Below are 19,140 nucleotides of genomic sequence, written 5' to 3'. Positions count from 1 at the left end.
CCAAGTACTCAGGAGACAAACCCTAAACTACTGCTCTTCATTTTGGTCGAATAAATCAGTGAATGCTGAATTAAAACATGGATCATATCATGAAATCTGTACTTTAGGAAGACAAGTGCACAGAATCCTTATTGGGGAAGGTTGGGTTTGTTACCTGTAGGTTTTCTGGGGTCTATTGTTGGTCCAGGTTCACCATCTTCATCTGGAACATAAGCAAAGAGTGAAAGTAACAAGAATGAGGTTGGAAAAAGTTGTTACTAAAGAGGAAAGCCTGGGAACAATCAGAGAAGGAGGGAGTCTTGGCATGCGGAGCGGTCTGTGAATGTTCCAGTTCCTGCAGGTGTGTCTGGCAGAGAAACAACCAGAGTCGTGCCAGGAAAGGCCCGGAAAAAAAGTGAAAATGAGAAACATACAGAACCTTTTAGTGAATGTACAGCACAAGTATACATACAAGAAGATTTATAGAATGTGAAGAATAGAACTATTTCCATTATGAACACAGAGAGAGACGCTGCCTTTGTGAGTTCTGAGTAAATCTTCCTCACCTTTGATCGGAGCTGAATCGGCATCACTGGTCTGAGCCAACTTGCCGATGTGATCTGTTTGAGATAATATATTAAAGCAGAACACCTTGGTGTGGAAAATACATTAAATATCTTGCAGATTTCATATATATCCTACTGTATATATCCTACTATATATATCCTACTGTATATATCCTACTATATATATATCCTACTATATATATCCTACTGTATATATCCTATATATATCCTACTGTATATATCCTACTATATATATCCTACTATATATATCCTACTGTATATATCCTACTATATATATATCCTACTATATATATCCTACTGTATATATCCTACTATATATATCCTACTATATATATCCTACTATATATATCCTACTGTATATATCCTACTATATATATCCTACTGTATATATCCTACTATATATATATCCTACTATATATATCCTACTATATATATCCTACTATATATATCCTACTATATATATATCCTACTATATATATATCCTACTATATATATATCCTACTATATATATCCTACTGTATATATCCTACTATATATATATCCTACTATATATATCCTACTGTATATATCCTACTATATATATATCCTACTATATATATCCTACTATATATATATCCTACTATATATATCCTACTATATATATATCCTACTATATATATATCCTACTATATATATCCTACTGTATATATCCTACTATATATATCCTACTGTATATATCCTACTATATATATATCCTACTATATATATCCTACTGTATATATCCTACTATATATATATCCTACTATATATATCCTACTGTATATATCCTACTGTATATATCCTACTATATCCTACTGTATATATCCTACTATATATATATCCTACTATATATATCCTACTATATATATCCTACTGTATATATCCTACTATATATATATCCTACTATATATATCCTACTGTATATATCCTACTATATATATATCCTACTATATATATATCCTACTGTATATATCCTACTGTATATATCCTACTATATATATATCCTACTATATATATCCTACTGTATATATCCTACTATATATATATCCTACTGTATATATCCTACTGTATATATCCTACTGTATATATATCCTACTGTATATATCCTACTATATATATCCTACTATATATATCCTACTGTATATATCCTACTGTATATATCCTACTGTATATATGATACTGTATATATGATACTGTATATATCCTACTGTATATATGATACTGTATATATGATACTGTATATATCCTACTGTATATATATCCTACTGTATATATGATACTGTATATATCCTACTGTATATATATCCTACTGTATATATGATACTGTATATATCCTACTGTATATATATCCTACTGTATATATGATACTGTATATATGATACTGTATATATCCTACTGTATATATGATACTGTATATATCCTACTGTATATATATCCTACTGTATATATGATACTGTATATATGATACTGTATATATCCTACTGTATATATATCCTACTGTATATATCCTACTATATATATCCTACTATATATATCCTACTGTATATATATCCTACTATATATATCCTACTGTATATATCCTACTATATATATCCTACTATATATATCCTACTGTATATATCCTACTGTATATATGATACTGTATATATGATACTGTATATATCCTACTGTATATATCCTACTGTATATATGATACTGTATATATCCTACTGTATATATATCCTACTGTATATATGATACTGTATATATGATACTGTATATATCCTACTGTATATATCCTACTGTATATATGATACTGTATATATCCTACTGTATATATGATACTGTATATATGATACTGTATATATCCTACTGTATATATGATACTGTATATATCCTACTGTATATATGATACTGTATATATGATACTGTATATATCCTACTGTATATATATCCTACTGTATATATCCTACTATATATATCCTACTATATATATCCTACTGTATATATATCCTACTATATATATCCTACTGTATATATCCTACTATATATCCTACTATATATATCCTACTGTATATATCCTACTATATATATCCTACTATATATATCCTACTGTATATATCCTACTGTATATATCCTACTGTATATATGATACTGTATATATGATACTGTATATATCCTACTGTATATATGATACTGTATATATCCTACTGTATATATATCCTACTGTATATATGATACTGTATATATGATACTGTATATATCCTACTGTATATATATCCTACTGTATATATCCTACTGTATATATCCTACTGTATATATGATACTGTATATATGATACTGTATATATCCTACTGTATATATATCCTACTGTATATATGATACTGTATATATGATACTGTATATATCCTACTGTATATATGATACTGTATATATCCTACTGTATATATATCCTACTGTATATATGATACTGTATATATGATACTGTATATATCCTACTGTATATATATCCTACTGTATATATCCTACTATATATATCCTACTATATATATCCTACTGTATATATATCCTACTATATATATCCTACTGTATATATCCTACTATATATATCCTACTATATATATCCTACTGTATATATCCTACTGTATATATGATACTGTATATATGATACTGTATATATCCTACTGTATATATCCTACTGTATATATGATACTGTATATATCCTACTGTATATATATCCTACTGTATATATGATACTGTATATATCCTACTGTATATATCCTACTGTATATATGATACTGTATATATCCTACTGTATATATGATACTGTATATATGATACTGTATATATCCTACTGTATATATGATACTGTATATATCCTACTGTATATATGATACTGTATATATGATACTGTATATATCCTACTGTATATATATCCTACTGTATATATCCTACTATATATATCCTACTATATATATCCTACTGTATATATATCCTACTATATATATCCTACTGTATATATCCTACTATATATATCCTACTATATATATCCTACTGTATATATCCTACTGTATATATGATACTGTATATATGATACTGTATATATCCTACTGTATATATGATACTGTATATATCCTACTGTATATATATCCTACTGTATATATGATACTGTATATATGATACTGTATATATCCTACTGTATATATATCCTACTGTATATATCCTACTGTATATATCCTACTGTATATATGATACTGTATATATGATACTGTATATATATCCTACTGTATACGTATCCTACTGTATATATCGTACTGTATATCCTACTGTATATATGATACTGTATATATGATACTGTATATATATCCTACTGTATATATCCTACTGTATATATGATACTGTATATATATCCTACTGTATATATGATACTGTATATATGATACTGTATATATATCCTACTGTATATATCCTACTGTATATATGATACTGTATATATGATACTGTATATATATCCTACTGTATATATGCTACTGTATATATGATACTGTATATATCCTATTGTATATATCCTACTGTATATATGATACTGTATATATCCTACTGTATATATGATACTGTATATATGATACTGTATATATAATACTGTATATATCCTACTGTATATATATCCTACTGTATATATCCTACTGTATATATCCTATTGTATATATCCTACTGTATATATGATACTGTATATATGATACTGTATATATGATACTGTATATATCCTACTGTATATATGATACTGTATATATCCTATTGTATATATCCTACTGTATATATGATACTGTATATATGATACTGTATATATGATACTGTATATATCCTACTGTATATATGATACTGTATATATCCTATTGTATATATCCTACTGTATATATGATACTGTATATATGATACTGTATATATGATACTGTATATATCCTATTGTATATATCCTACTGTATATATGATACTGTATATATGATACTGTATATATCCTACTGTATATATGATACTGTATATATGATACTGTATATATCCTACTGTATATATGATACTGTATATATCCTATTGTATATATCCTACTGTATATATGATACTGTATATATCCTATTGTATATATCCTACTGTATATATGATACTGTATATATGATACTGTATATATCCTACTGTATATATGATACTGTATATATCCTATTGTATATATCCTACTGTATATATGATACTGTATATATCCTACTGTATATATCCTACTGTATATATGATACTCGCGCATGTGCCAATACAAGGGACCGTCCATTTATGCAATCCGTATAGTACAATGTTCTCTACTCTGGAGGAGTGGATTGATCAGTGCCTATCTCCAGAGAAAAAAGCCCCTACAAGACGACATGCAGAGCTACATGAAGAGCAGCTGTTAGTGTTGTTGCATAGCAACCACCTCACACTATGTTTTGTGCAGAAGGCAACGGAGGGACTATTTTATTGTGAACATCATGATTTAATAATAAAAACTATTTAAATTAAAGTGTGTATTTTTCTTTCATATTGCCACACTTGGTAACCGTTTTATAAAAGCAATAGCTCACTTCAGACCGTGATGTATGGTCATTATATCACAGTTAACGGGGTTGAACCACGCCCCTTAACTGTGATATAATGAGCATATACCACGGCCTGAAGTGAGCTTTTGCTTATGTATATCATACTGTGTATATAATACTGTAGAGTATAATAGAGTATATCTGACCGGTACAGTTGGGGATCAGAAGGTGGACCGAGGTACCGCTGACAGGTTTGCCGTCGGGCATGGAGCACCAGCAGTATCCGGTCTGGTTGTGGCACTGCACTGGCAGGAAGTGACCATCCATACTGCACTCTGGCACAAAGACGGCAGCTGCTGGGCCAACATGGCTGATGTGGGCGCCGGCCTCCAGGGCCTGAGCCCGGGCCAGCTGGCATTTGGACTGACTCGGATCTAAACCGGAAATCAAGACATTAGTACCCACATGTGCTCAGTGGTGGAAAGTACCATTACAACATTCAAGTCCCACCTCAAAACTCACTTGTTCAAACTGGCCTACTCTCTGTAGTCTCCATCATCCTGTGTCCCCCCCCCCTTCTCTTTCTTGCTCTCTTCATGTGTCTCCACCTTATCTCTGGTTTTGTTTGTCTGCTCTCCCTTCAATGTCCTGCTGTTTTTATCTCTTGTATTTTCGTACGGTGTCCTTGGGTGTCTTGAAAGGCGCCTCCAAATAAAGTGTTTTATTATTATTATTAAAGTACTGAAGTAATGTTGAAGTACTTTACTATTTCCATTTTCTACTACTTTCTACATCTACTCCACTAAATGTAGTTGATAACTTTACTTACAAGTTACAGATTCAGATTAATAAAACAAAATATAATAACAATACATTATGATGTATTATTACAGTATTTTTTACTGATAACTGTGGGAAACATTAAAGTGAGAACACAATAATGCATCAATAATTATAATCTAATAATATAAACTATAATAGGGACCATTCAGCATAATGAGTACTTTTAGTTTTGGTACTCTAAGTATATTTTGATACTGATACTTTTACAAAGTAAAAAACTTGAATTCGGGACTTTTACTTGTCACAGAGTATTTCTATTTTTACTGAAGTAAAAGAGGCGAGTACATCTTCCACCACTGAATGTGCTCCCATTGAGTGTGCAAGGTATGAATGCTGTGAACAGATGTGCAAACAGACACGGCGTTCTGTTTAACCCTCCACATAAGAAGTAGTCCTTGTTCATTTGAGAAGATTCTAATGAAATGGATGAAACAAAACTTTTATAATATATGTAAGAAAAGATGCAATGACCTCTGTGGGTTTAAAGTGTGTGGGATTCCTGACCTCGCTCACCGTACCCGTGTCTACACGTCAGCAGTGATGCAGTGTACAGATCACTGTGACTAAATCAGTGTCTAAATATTATGTCTATTTGTGCATGTATGTTATATACAGTATATTGTTTTATGCTTTAAAAAAATATGACTAAAGTAATGTAACAACATCAGTCAACATATAAGTCACATGTGAAGCACAAGCAGGTGTTGATGGTGTCGCTGTGCAGGCGTGTACCTGAGCAGTGTGCTGGTGCAGCGAGGCGGAGCTGTGTGTTGATGCACTGAGCCCTCTGGAAGGCACACAGCGACTTATACAACCTGCCGTTGCTACCACACACGGCTCTGTGGCGCCCCCTCTGGCAGTCCAGGACACAACCGCGAGGCCACATGTTCTCTGTGATCAGGAAAGGCTACAAACACACAAACATACACCCATCATTCAAAAGTGTGGAATCAGCTGTTGTATTGTAGTTTCTCTTCTTTCCTGCAATAATAGTTATTTTATCAGAGATGAAAATATTATAATTCGGACAGCAAAGGTATTATTTACATTTGAAATAGTAGAAGGAGATTATTATATCCAGTCAATTAAAACACATTTCCTTCCTGTTGCTATTAAACAGATGGAGTATAAATGTAACAAATACACTAATGTTCATCACTGTTTCACACAGGTTTCTACTGCAGCACTTTCTTCACAGCATAGAGCAAACTCTACTTGGCCTCCGTGTTTCCTGCCTCCTGTTCTTCTCTTCCACCCACCACAACAGACAGAAGTGTCAGTCAAAAGTTTGGGCTGTTTTGTGACAGCGGTGTGTGGCTGAGCACTAACAAACTGCTGGTGGACAGAAAAGATACACTGAAAGTCATTATATAGCCTCTGCATGGCTGGCTGTCTGTGAAGGAGACATTGGCAGATAGTGAGTCAGGCTTTCAATGTCACGCCTTGAAAAACCCGACTGAGGGAGAGGAAGAGAACAAGGACACTGAAGGAAAGACGGTGAGAAAGCAGTCCGTCTGCAAACATTTCAGCATAGCTGAGCAGAGAGTCTGACTCTTTCCTTTATCTGCCAATTTTACCTGTGAAAGCTCCAATTTAGCCAACAAAACAGTGAATGAACTTCACATCTTCCCTGCAGAGAGGTGCGTCTCCATCTCTGCTGTCAGGAGCTGAGGGGAGGAGGGGAAGGAGGGAGACTGGCTTTGTGCCCGACAGGAAGACTTTCCACACAGGCAGAGGGACATTTTCTTAAAGTTAATTTGAAGCTTTTGCACAAATGTTAAACGAGTCACTGAGAGCTAAATATTTTTGGATTAAAACCTTTAAGCAGCAAATGGAAACTACTTTCCTTCCCAAAATGTTTATGTTCCTGGATAGTCAGCCAACAGATGTTTATATTATACGCTGCTACTTCCTCTTTTATGAGCTGACAAATTTAATTAGATTCAGTAAATTGCTTCTATAATTACTTTGTAGTTCTCACAATGCCAAAAGTGAGGAAGAAGAGAGGAGCTGTTTCTGCTTCGACCATATTTTGTAATTTGGCTGTAAATCATTTTATTGGACACTAATAGGATATTTGCTGATGTTACAAAGTCTGCCTTTGGACAGAAATGGTGATACTTATGTGACTTGTATTTTCAAAGTAAGGTGCATCTTAAGGATGATATTTATTGATGTTTTCAATTTGCTGATCATTGATCTTTGAATAGAACCACACCCATCCATGTGTATTGTGCTGCAATATGTGTCTCTTTCTGTCAGTGTGAGTATGCAAGATGTGCACGACGTGCGAGTGTGTGTATGTATATAAACAGGTGTTTGTGCCAGCTCCTTTAAGTGATTGGCTTGTCTTGGATGACGGACAAGGCACCAAGATGGCGTCGGGCTCAGCGCAGAGGAGTTTCGCATCTCCCAACAGGCCACACTCGCAGCGTCACCCTGATGGCATGTAGCCTTTGCAGACTGACGGCTTTTGTTCTGCTGGAGGTAATAGGAGTGGGCTGCCTGTTTTGGTAACCTTGCTTTATCCAAATTAAGGAGGTTAGTTATTGTACTGTGGTTTATTTTATGTCTTCAGGTTGTATTGGTTGCCTTCCAAGTTAGATTTGGTTTTAGTTTGTTTTGTTGGCCTTAGTCCACCCTAAAGTTAGACCAAGCCCCATTCCTCTGAAGCTGGAAATAAACTCACATTCAGCCATCTGTCTCGTGTCAGCTTGGGAAAGATGGGGCTTATAGAGGCTGTCTCGGTCACCTATAGAAAGAGCTTAACAGGAGAGGAGAGGAGATACAAAGAGAGGAGAGGAAACAAATCTCAAGGACTGCCTTCTTTCATCTACGTAACATTGCAAAAATAAGACACATCCCGTCTCAAAATGATGCAGAAAAACTAACCATGCATTTGTTACTTCAAGGCTGGATTACTGCAACTCATTGTTATCAGGTTGTGCCAAAAAGTTGTTTAAGACTCTTCAGATGATCCAAAATGCAGCGGCACGTGTATTGACAAGAAAAAGGAAACGGGATCATATTACTCCTGTATTAGCTGCTCTGCACTGGCTCCCGGTAAAATACAGAATAGAATTCAAAATCCTTCTCCTGACCTACAAAGCAATTAATGGTCAGGCTCCAGCATATCTTAAAGATCTCATAGTACCTTATAAACCAACTAGAGCATTGCGCTCCCAGACTGCAGGGTTACTTGTGGTTCCTAGAGTCTCTAAGAGTACAATGGGAGCCAGAGCCTTCAGCTATCAAGCTCCTCTCCAGTGGAACCAGCTTCCAGTTTGTGTTCGGGAGGCAGACACACTCTCCACATTTAAGAGTAGGCTAAAGACTTTCCTTTTTGATAAAGCTTATAGTTAGGGCTGGCTCAGGTTTGCCTTGGATCAGCCCCTAGTTATGCTGCTATAGGCTTAGACTGCCGGGGGACACCTCCCTGCTCTCTTCCTTCTCTTCCTCTCTCTTCCCCTCCCTCTCTTCTTCTCCCTCTCTATCTGTATGCATTTATGTAAATGTATGTTACTAACTCATCATCCGGGGTATCATCCCCGGAGTTTCTGTGTCTCATGTGGCAGGTTGCCACTGATAAAGTTTACGTCAGGATCAGGAATCGTGGCTGTGCCTGCTGCACTGGTCCTGCTGGACACCGGGAAGCCTTTTTGCCATTTTCCTGGATTCATCCAAACTTTCTCTTTTCTCTTTCCAACACAACATAATTTTCTGTCAAATGTTGTATTTGTACTATGTTGTTTATCCTGTACATACGACATCTATTGCACGTCTGTCCGTCCTGGGAGAGGGATCCCTCCTCAGTTGCTCTCCCTGAGGTTTCTTCCATTTTCCCCCCTTTAATTTTGGGGTTTCTTTTAGGAAGTTTTTCCTTGTGCGATGCGAGGGTCTAAGGACAGAGGGTGTCGTAACCTGTACAGTCTGTAAAGCACACTGAGACAAATGTATAATTTGTGATATTGGGCTATACAAATAAATTCGATTTGATTTGAGAGGAGAAGAAAGGAAAGGAGAGGAGAAGATACAAAGAGAGGAAACAAGGAGAGGGGAGAAGATACGAGGAGATATAAGGAGAGAAGAAGGATGAGGAGAGAAGAAAAAAGGAGAGGAGAGGTAAAAAGAAAAGAAGAGGAAACCAGTAGGAGAGGAGAGTCTGGCGAGCGTGATTATCTAAATTGCTCCCACATGCTCCTCTGGGTGCCTGACAACACACTCAGCTCAGGATCACACACACCTTCACACACGTCTCCAAAATATACAAGAGATTTGTCACACTGCCACACACTCATTGAAAACACCTGAAACACACACACACGCACGCACACACACTTCATCAGTGCCTCTTTGTCCATCAGCCCCGCACTACACACACACTTTGTGAGCTCTGGTGTGTCGAACAGTGTTGACATAATTCTGTGGTGAATGAGACCTCTGTGCCTTAATGTCCAGACATAAACCTACAGAATGTGTTTTGCTGGTTCTAGTGATTAGTATGTGACTTTATAATATAATCATTTACTGCTCTTCTCTGTTGGTTGGATAAAAGTCACTCTGAGTTATTATTTTGGGCACTGTTCCCTTGTATACCATTTTAAATCATTTGACAATTATTAAAACTATAACACTCAAAAAGCTTGAAGACTTGTTATAGTTAAGCAATTGTTTATTATTTACACATTTAATTCTTCTGGAAATCTTTGCCTGTTTGTTCGTAAAAGCAAAAGGGCAGATTCAGATTTCTTTTTTTCTTTTAATAATGTTTCACTAATTACACATATTCACAAATGAAAAAAAGTTATGACAAATAGTTTTACAAAAAGGATCTTGCTAATAAAAATATTTATTGGATTGGGGGGATCGAGGGAGGAGTAGTGGGGCATAGGAGCCCAGGTGCAAAGTGTTGGGCAGACTGGGCTTCCTGTCTGTCAGGTAGAACTACAGCAAATACAATATCCTCAGTGTTAAAACAATTACCACCACAGTCTATGGGCCTGTAAGACTCCAGCTATGTGTGTGAGAGAGAGAGACAGACAGAGACAGAGACAGAGAGAGACAGGCAGACACAGAGAGAGAGACCGAGACAGACAGAGACAGAGAGAGACAGGCAGACACAGACAGGCAGACACAGACAGGCAGACACAGAGAGAGAGACAGAGAGAGAGAGAGACAGACACAGAGAGAGACAGAGACAGACAGACAGAGAGAGAGACAGACAGACAGACAGACAGAGGGGGAGACAGACATAGAGAGAGAGGGGGGAGACAGACAGACAGACAGAGTGGGGAGACAGACAGACAGGGGGGGGAGACGGGAAGCGAGCGAGCAGCAGAGAAAGCGAGAACAAGCCACCACTGTCTCCTCGTGCCTCACACATTCCAGCTGCTTAGAAAAACATAAAAGAAAACATAAAAACTCATCTCCAGAGCGTTACCAAACACGGTGTTTGTCCTGGAAAATGGTTGCTGATGCTGCTGAAAGGCCCGTTGACACCCAGCGGCAGGATTGAGCGAAGGAGTGAAACGCTCACTTGTGAACGCAGCTCTCGCTGTCATTAATCTGTACAACGAAGCAGTTAAACCGATCATTAACACACGGAGGCATGATGGTGCCGTGTTTAACATCTAACAGGTGTGAGCGTGTGTAGACACACAACCTTCAGCACTGATGACATACGCTGTGATTGGAGATATACACACAAACACACATTTTACTCTCCTGATGAAGAATCAGACTATGTTACTACACTCTATATATATATTCTGTTCACTCTATATGCACCATAAGGAGCAGACCATTAGTTTTGTATGTTTTTGCCCACTAAGCACATTACCTGCACTTGCATTAACTGTTGACCATTTCCAAATCATACACTCAGTTTTGACATTTTTCCAACCTTTCAAAAAGCCACTGGTTTAGTTCATGCAAGTACAGTAAGAAAGTCAACTTTAAGTGACTTCAACTCAGTTGAGATGAGAGTGAGGGAACATTGTGTTATTTGTTGAATTTAGAAGTCCTGCTCCTAGCTCACCGTTGTTCCATAGATTTCTCTAAAGCAACATTATGCAGCTATTTTACTCTAAAATAACAGCTTCAAAATCTTTTTGATGTTGCACTGACTTGTAATATGGAGAATAGTGTGTGTCAGTGTTTTCTGTTGGGAACATCTTAAATAGTGAAATAGAAGTGTTTGGTGTATTTCCACCAGGCATCTCCCCACATTTGACATTCATTAGTTTTTGTATTGAATCTTCTTTTATTTTCATGTTACCACTGCCCTTTTCTACTGGAGTCTATAGTGCGTCTTTGATTTCAGTGACCTTACCATATTTAAGTTTATCAGATTTGTACATGTACTCAGTGAGTGTAGCTGGGACATTTGTAAAGCATGTAGTTCACATACTCTATACAACCGGACTACTTTTTGCAACCAGTGGAGTCGCCTTGTGCTGGATATTAAAGAGAATGCAAGTTTAAGGCACCTCCGCATTGGCTTCAGTTTTTAGACCGGGAGGTTGGTGCTTTTTGAATAAATGCCCTCCAGGCGTTCCTAAGAAATTGCATTCACAGTAATCGGCTGGACATGAGTCAATCACAGTGACCTTTACCTTTAACCATCAATATCTAATCAGTTCATCCTTGAATCCAAGTGGATATTTGTGCCAAATTTGAAGAATTTCCCTCCAGGCGTTCCGGTGATATCACATTCACGAGAATTGGACAAACCCAAAACATATGCCTCCGGCGCTGAGGCATAAAAATACAACCACGCACGCACGTATGAAATATAACTAGAATTACTGGCCTGCGTTTGTTTGCCTCCGCCAACCAGTCAAGATGCAGTTCACAACTCATATGTCTAAAATGGCATCACTTCATCAGTTATCCTAATAGACATTTGTGTGAAATTGTCATAATAGCATATGAATTCTTGAGTTCTGGCCAAGAGTTTTGTGAGGTCAGTGACCTTGACCTTTGACCCCTAAAAGTTCAAGAGGACGTTTGTGCCAAATTTGAAGAAATTCCCCCAAGGTGTTACTGTCGCCGGCACGGCGGCATAAAAATATAGCAGATATTCTCAGTAATAGTTGAATTAGTCAAAGTAAGTTCAAAGTTATGTAGTCAGTCACTGGCAAATAAATCTAAATAAAACTAAACAAATAACGTCTGAGCTAAAGGCTAATAAAAGTGTTTCATCAGTGTAGTTCGGGAAGTAATTTAGCCAGTGAGCTAATTACAAGCCTTTCAGAAGGCAATCACTCTTCTTTTGTATTGTATGTAATATTACATTTTCCATAAAAGTGTGCTTGATTTTCTTTTTTACATTTGTCAGCTTTGATACACTGGTGATTTCTGCCTGTTATTACACTTACAAGCTGAAACTAAATGCATTACGTTTTTAGGTACACACCTTAAAACTTTGAACATATTAAAACATTGTGAGTTTTAATATACTACACTGTAAGACTACTAGTTTTAGTGAGATTAATCATCACATTTACCATTTCTCTGACCAGTTTGCTGATATTAACAGAAGTTTCTGACTTGTTGGTAAGTTACAGTTCAGGTCTTACCGCTGTTCTGTCGGTCTGAACCGACTCCGAGAGCAAGAAGACAAGCAGCGCGCGGCAGGTGAAGGTGAGCGCGAGCATCATTCCTGCCACAGAGGACCAGAGGAGTAGCGGCCGCGCGCCCTTTGCTCCCTGTTGTACCGAGGTTTCAAAGCGCGTTAGTGCTCGCGGAGCGGCCACAGCCAGTCTGTAGTAGGTGAGGAGGATTGATGAGGAAGGGTCCAAACAAAGAACGGGTCAAGTCACGACTTCGGCGTCATTCTTCGGATGTCACCGAGCTGCTCATACTGTTGTTGTTGTTGTTGTTGTTAAGTGGTCTCGAGCAGCTCCAAGATACAACTCCAGCGTGCTGAAACGCAGGTCGAAGTGACGGCAATGCGTGCGCAGTCCAGACCCTCCACTTTCCAAGGAGGTACTGCCCATTTCCGTTCCTGGTGCTTAAAACCAGTTCATAAAACCCATAAGGTGAAACCAAAAGGTCTACTGCTCGCAGTGGCCCACCTCCGTGATCGTTTTACAGCCTCGTTTGATCAATACCTATTCAAATATATAAATGTATATCAATTAACTTTGTCACCTGCACACTCTGAAACAGAAGTAGCCTTCAAAAGCAGCAGAAACAGTTTGGTTACAGAAAAGGTTTATGACCAGACTGAACTAAAGGTTAAAAAGTTGATGAAATGGCAAAACAGTGAGTCATGTTTTGGTTATTGGATGAAAACTTTACAACAAAAAGGTAGAAAGGATTATATCGGATACCAAAATATGAGGTAAAACATTTGTTTTCACACAACAGTTGCAGTTATCATATGATGGCACTTGTAAAATTAAATTAAAAAAGACACTTATGCTAAAAATATGCTAGTGTCACACCAAACCTTTAAGGCTGCATTATCACGAGAACATTTGTGCTAAAACCCAGTAAGTAGACATTAAAATTAGGTATTTAGTTTTACATTTATATAAATTAATTATTGTTTTGTTTCTGCAGCCTTTAGTGTGAATCATGAAAACTTCTCATTGACAGCAGATCAAGTTCAACACAGGTAGGAAGACAGACAACAAGAAAAGACGTCACTACAAGCAGAGGTATTTTGTAAGGAAACTTTTATGTGTGCTTTGTGAAACTCACTTATCATTAGAGACAGAAGGCGTTGCAGTTTCCAGTACAGCAGATAAGGTTTGATATTAAAGAGTACAAAAAAAGGAAAATCACAATTCCAGAGTTCATTTCTCTCCAACCTCGCAGGGAAAAAAAGAGAAAGAAAAAAAGAAACAAGCTTTTGGTCCGAGTCTTTTCTTCTCCGTTCCTTCCCTGTCTGCCCCTCCCTCAGTCTCCCCCTCCTCTCTCCCGTAAACCAACATACACTGGAGAAATCTGTTATCCTCCATTTAATTTAGACACAGAACTTTCTCAGAAAGGGCCTGATTGAAGCCCACAACTTTCCCCAGAGCTCAGATATTCAACACATTATGATTGCATAGTTTTTATTTTTTTCACATGACAATTTCCTTTTTCTAATATTTTTTATTTGCACATAATGGAATGTTTACATAAAGACCCCTCCCCAATCTTTCCACTCCCTCCTTCCTTGCGGTAAATTTTCTTTCCCTTTTCTTCAGAGACAAATAAGAGGATGTAGGGATGGGGGAGAGAACAGGGAAGATGTGGGAGAGTGTAAGAGAGAGCGAGAGGGACAGGGCTGTAGCCACCAATAGGCACATTTATTTTGTTTTATTTTATTACTTCCACCATTTTTCCAAAAGTCACCGGGGGAGCTCCACAGCGCGTTACTATGGTAGCTCTAAAAAATCCAGGAAGTGCAAAAAACCTTCATTCAGCCAATCAAATGCATCCATGAAATGATGTGTATATATTTCTGCATGTGTGCGATTTCTGGTATATAAAACTGGACTAACTTTGACTACTACAATCTTACCTATCATATAAATGTATAGTTTTTGTATTTAAATAAGCACCTATAGCCCACCCCAGGAGGAGAATAGTTTCACAGAAGCAAATATTTGTTGATAATTATGGTGATGCCTGTCATGGGATTTATACAGGAGAAGGCCTTTAGGTACACAAGGCTCAACTTCATGGCTACCAACTTTTTCCATGAGTTTTTTCCATTGCGAAAAGAAAAAAAACCTGAAGAAAAAGACTTCTGGAAGCTCAAACCTATCCACTGGTGAAACTGCTCTCTCTGTGTTACTATCATTGGCGTTTTGTCATTTTAGTTTTTTAATAAATGTCACTCTACTTTGCCCTACTGGAAAGCCTGCGATCAATTATTCTCAACAACTGGGACTGTGTATGACATTATTCGCACTGAAAGAAAAAAAGTATGTACAGCGCTGAGCTCCACCCTCCCACCTGCACCGACCAGTCCCCACCCGACCACACCCCACCACCCACCAGCTCCAGAAAATAAACAAAAACAAGAAATTATCAAAGACAGGAGGAGGAAAAGAGCTGAGATTAGACAGGTCACTTTATCCAGCAACATGGGAATTATGGGTAAATATGTCATGTTATCTCTGGTTGGTCAACACCACCCTCACGACCCCTTACCCCGCAGCATATATTTCTCTAGGATCTAATACACAAACCTCGCCAGTGGCCACGTCAAACCCACACCACCCTGCCCCCCCTTACACCCTGAACCCCCCTGGCAAGAAGAAAGAAATTATAATAAAATAAACAAAAATTAGCATAAGTATCAGATTAGCTTGTGCCCCCCCCCCTCCCTCATCCCTCCCCAGTTTAACCCCAAAAAGGCAGAGAGGGTGAAGCTAAGGACCCGCACTACAGAGCAACTGTCCCCGTCCCACAGCTGCCCCTGGATATGCCCGTTCATAAAAAACCTTTTACAACAAATTCTTGATCTGTTCACGACACAACGGAGCTGGAACACTTTCGACAGGCCAAACCTAACTACAGTTCAATCAACAAGCTCAGAGTCTTAAACATTTCTAAACCGGCACACGCAGGGACACCTCACAACCACCAATCAAATTCTTCCAAACGCTCGATTCCTGGCTTCTTCTCTACGCAAAAAATAACTCTACCTCCCTCCTCTTTCTCCTCTCCCTCCCTCCCTCGTCTGTCCAGTCCTCGTCTACAGGTCGCTCTCTCCGTACAGGGCGGTGGAGAAGGACATGTAGTCGAGGGCTCCGGGGATGGCGTCGGGCCCTGTGTAGGGCGCCATGCGGGCGATGCAGTACTCCGCCTGGTCGGGGGGGAGCTCCCTCCTCAGCTCATCGGCCGTGATGAAGTTCTGATGGAAACAGAGAGGAAGGTATTTCTTCTGTTAGCGTGAGCTTTGTTTTTAACTCAATGCATTTTATTTTTAAATATATATCCAATTACAAAACATCATACAGAATTATTTCACCTGTACAATAACAATTGCGAACATTGTTGTGGCTTTAACTAAAAGCTACATATTACTGTACACACACACACACACACACACACACACACCTTATCAGCGGCCAGGATCTTGAAGGAGGCGATGACCTGGTCTGCGGAGTCTGTGTCGGTCGTTTCCCTGGACATGAAGTCAATGAAGGCCTGGAAGGTGACGGCGCCGCTGCCGTTGGGGTCCACTATGCTCATGATGCGAGCAAACTCGCTGTCTCCCTGGCAACCGAGAAACAACAGGTTAACCCAGGAGAGACGACACTTTGTGCACAGACACAACGTGACATACAGGACATTAAGTGTGTAAAACATCAGGACCTCCATTAACTAGACTTAGCCGGAGAATAGAGGGAAAGGTTGTTCAATCGCGGTCCCAATATTTTATACTATTTCTTCTACACATGCAAAACACGCATAACGTGATCACTGGTTAATACCAATGAGAAACACGGACAGATGAGGGCACTGAGGACAGTTATGCATCATTTGGATGTCTATATGAAAAATGACATTTTGCTTCAGTCTGTAGCAAATTAGAGCAGAAGGGTAGCAAGTACAAACGGGACAGAATAAGAGAAGCAGCGAGAGGATCAGGGAGAGAGAGCAAGGTGTCGGCAGGTGTCCACTCCGATGTAGGACATTACAGCAAAATGAACAAAAACAATTATTTGGATATATTACGTTGAAGAATATGAAAAGGTTTTTCTACAAAAAACTTTTTGCTATTTCAAATCAAACTTCTCAAATAAAAATGTTCTTAATGCAAAGCTGATGTAAAAACATCTACTAAAAAGCTTTAACGTTAGGTATTCTACTAAAATGATGATATAAGGGACTAAGTACACTCAGATTAAGAAACATTATGGTCGTTACTCCACAACATAGATATCCAGCCTGCATGATGGGATGCAGCTTTAACTGTTTCCAAACATGGTGTCACGCTTTATGCAATTGATTGAAGGCCAACTAAATGGAATTAGGATGTTGTTGGACCTGCAGACACCCTGTGAGAGCATCATGCCAGCAGCAGTACCAGGCTGTTTCCTGTAGAAATGAGTAGAGCCCGGAAATCTTCTGAGACCATCTGTCCTGATCGCTTCTGTGGGCCGACACAGCACAGCAAAGGCCGGGGGGGTGAGTTGATAATGGGGGGAGAGGAAGCGAGAGTGGCAGAGAGGAGAAGGAATGAGAGGATGAAATGAAAAGAGAGGAGTGATAGATAACAGAAATAGAGATGTTGCAGAGAAAATGAGTAATGTTTGGGGGATGTGAAAAAAAGATAAAGCACAAACAGTTAACAGCGAAAGTAAAACCTGACGGACAGACAGAGGAGGGGCGGGGTCTGTTCAGAGTGAGAGGGAGCCCGGTCGAGCTGCAGCAGCACAAAGCGACAGAGACCCCCGGTGGACAAACAGTGACGCAGCGTCTCTCTGTCCTCCATGCTGAGGGTCTGAACCCCAGAGCTGACCAAGAGCCTCAGAGGAGGAGCGCCGACTCATCACTGACTTTTGACACCACTTTTCTTTACACAAATCTTAACAGAATTAGGTATTACGTTTGGATAACTACCATAGAAAACATGAACACTGAAGCATTACATAATGTGTCATTTAAAATGTTTTGTAGTGTGGAATCCAAATTGATCTATAATCCAGATGTTGTTTATGTTGAGATTATGATATATTAAACTGTTAGAATTAAATCCTGTCCCAACTGCATTTTTGCAGGTGACATTTTAACATTCTTATGCACCATATTGTGACTTGATTTAACATACAAATACTCCTCAGAGCACCTTTTTAAACTCAAAATGAGTAGAAATGTTTGTAAAAACAGGGACCATAATCCAGATTAGTGCTCAAATCATTTGTTAACCATTAAATTGACTGGCAGTGATCTGCTCTGCTCTCCTGCTCAGAGACCCGACTAACAGCAGCTCTTTCCCTCCGTCCTGTCCTGGAGCTCCTACCTTGTCGTTCTCCACATCGTAGCCCAGACTGATCAAACAGGCCTTGAACTCCTCGGCCATCAGTGCCCCACTGTGATCCTGAGATCGGCCAAACACCCAATGACAGAGCGCCACGTCATGAGGATGAACCAATCGCAACACAGGGATGGTGGTGACCATGAGATCCACAGCATGCAAGCAGATGAGCACATGCAGG

The 19,140-nt window shown here is 38.3% G+C and overlaps 2 protein-coding genes across 11 annotated transcripts in view; both read right to left on the bottom strand.

Moving 5' to 3' along the window:
• Positions 1-13,879, bottom strand: part of LOC115017333 (SPARC-related modular calcium-binding protein 1-like) — a 30,975-nt gene extending 17,096 nt beyond the window's left edge. For 5 of the 6 annotated variants that reach the window (XR_003833245.1, XR_003833246.1, XM_029445662.1 and 2 more), the window contains exons 1-6: positions 13,552-13,879; positions 8,661-8,723; positions 6,704-6,878; positions 5,335-5,562; positions 546-599; positions 155-202 (exon numbers count right to left, since the gene is read on the bottom strand). Coding sequence is in view for 4 of the 6 variants with exons in the window: in XM_029445662.1 (XP_029301522.1) it covers positions 155-202; positions 546-599; positions 5,335-5,562; positions 6,704-6,878; positions 8,661-8,723; positions 13,552-13,632 (649 nt within the window). In the remaining 2 variants the exon portion in view is untranslated. The remainder of the gene's footprint in view (positions 1-154; positions 203-545; positions 600-5,334; positions 5,563-6,703; positions 6,879-8,660; positions 8,724-13,551) is intronic. The other variant, XM_029445663.1, reaches the window with a different exon arrangement.
• Positions 13,880-14,638: 759 nt separating this feature from the next.
• actn4 (actinin, alpha 4) overlaps positions 14,639-19,140 on the bottom strand; it is a 53,344-nt gene continuing 48,842 nt past the window's right edge. For 2 of the 5 annotated variants that reach the window (XM_029445774.1, XM_029445773.1), the window contains exons 20-22: positions 18,009-18,074; positions 17,036-17,194; positions 14,639-16,829 (exon numbers count right to left, since the gene is read on the bottom strand). In XM_029445774.1, the coding sequence (XP_029301634.1) occupies positions 16,671-16,829; positions 17,036-17,194; positions 18,009-18,074 (384 nt within the window). In that variant the 3' untranslated portion in view covers positions 14,639-16,670. Of the gene's footprint in view, positions 16,830-17,035; positions 17,195-18,008; positions 18,082-18,944; positions 19,023-19,140 lie in introns of all 5 variants that reach the window. The other 3 variants (XM_029445772.1, XM_029445771.1, XM_029445775.1) reach the window with 2 other exon arrangements.

Source organism: Cottoperca gobio, chromosome 13, assembly GCF_900634415.1.
Source record: "Cottoperca gobio chromosome 13, fCotGob3.1, whole genome shotgun sequence".
Taxonomy (NCBI): domain Eukaryota; kingdom Metazoa; phylum Chordata; class Actinopteri; order Perciformes; family Bovichtidae; genus Cottoperca; species Cottoperca gobio.
The sequence above is the reverse complement of the archived record's forward strand: the minus strand, read 5'-3'. Positions and strand labels throughout refer to the sequence as shown.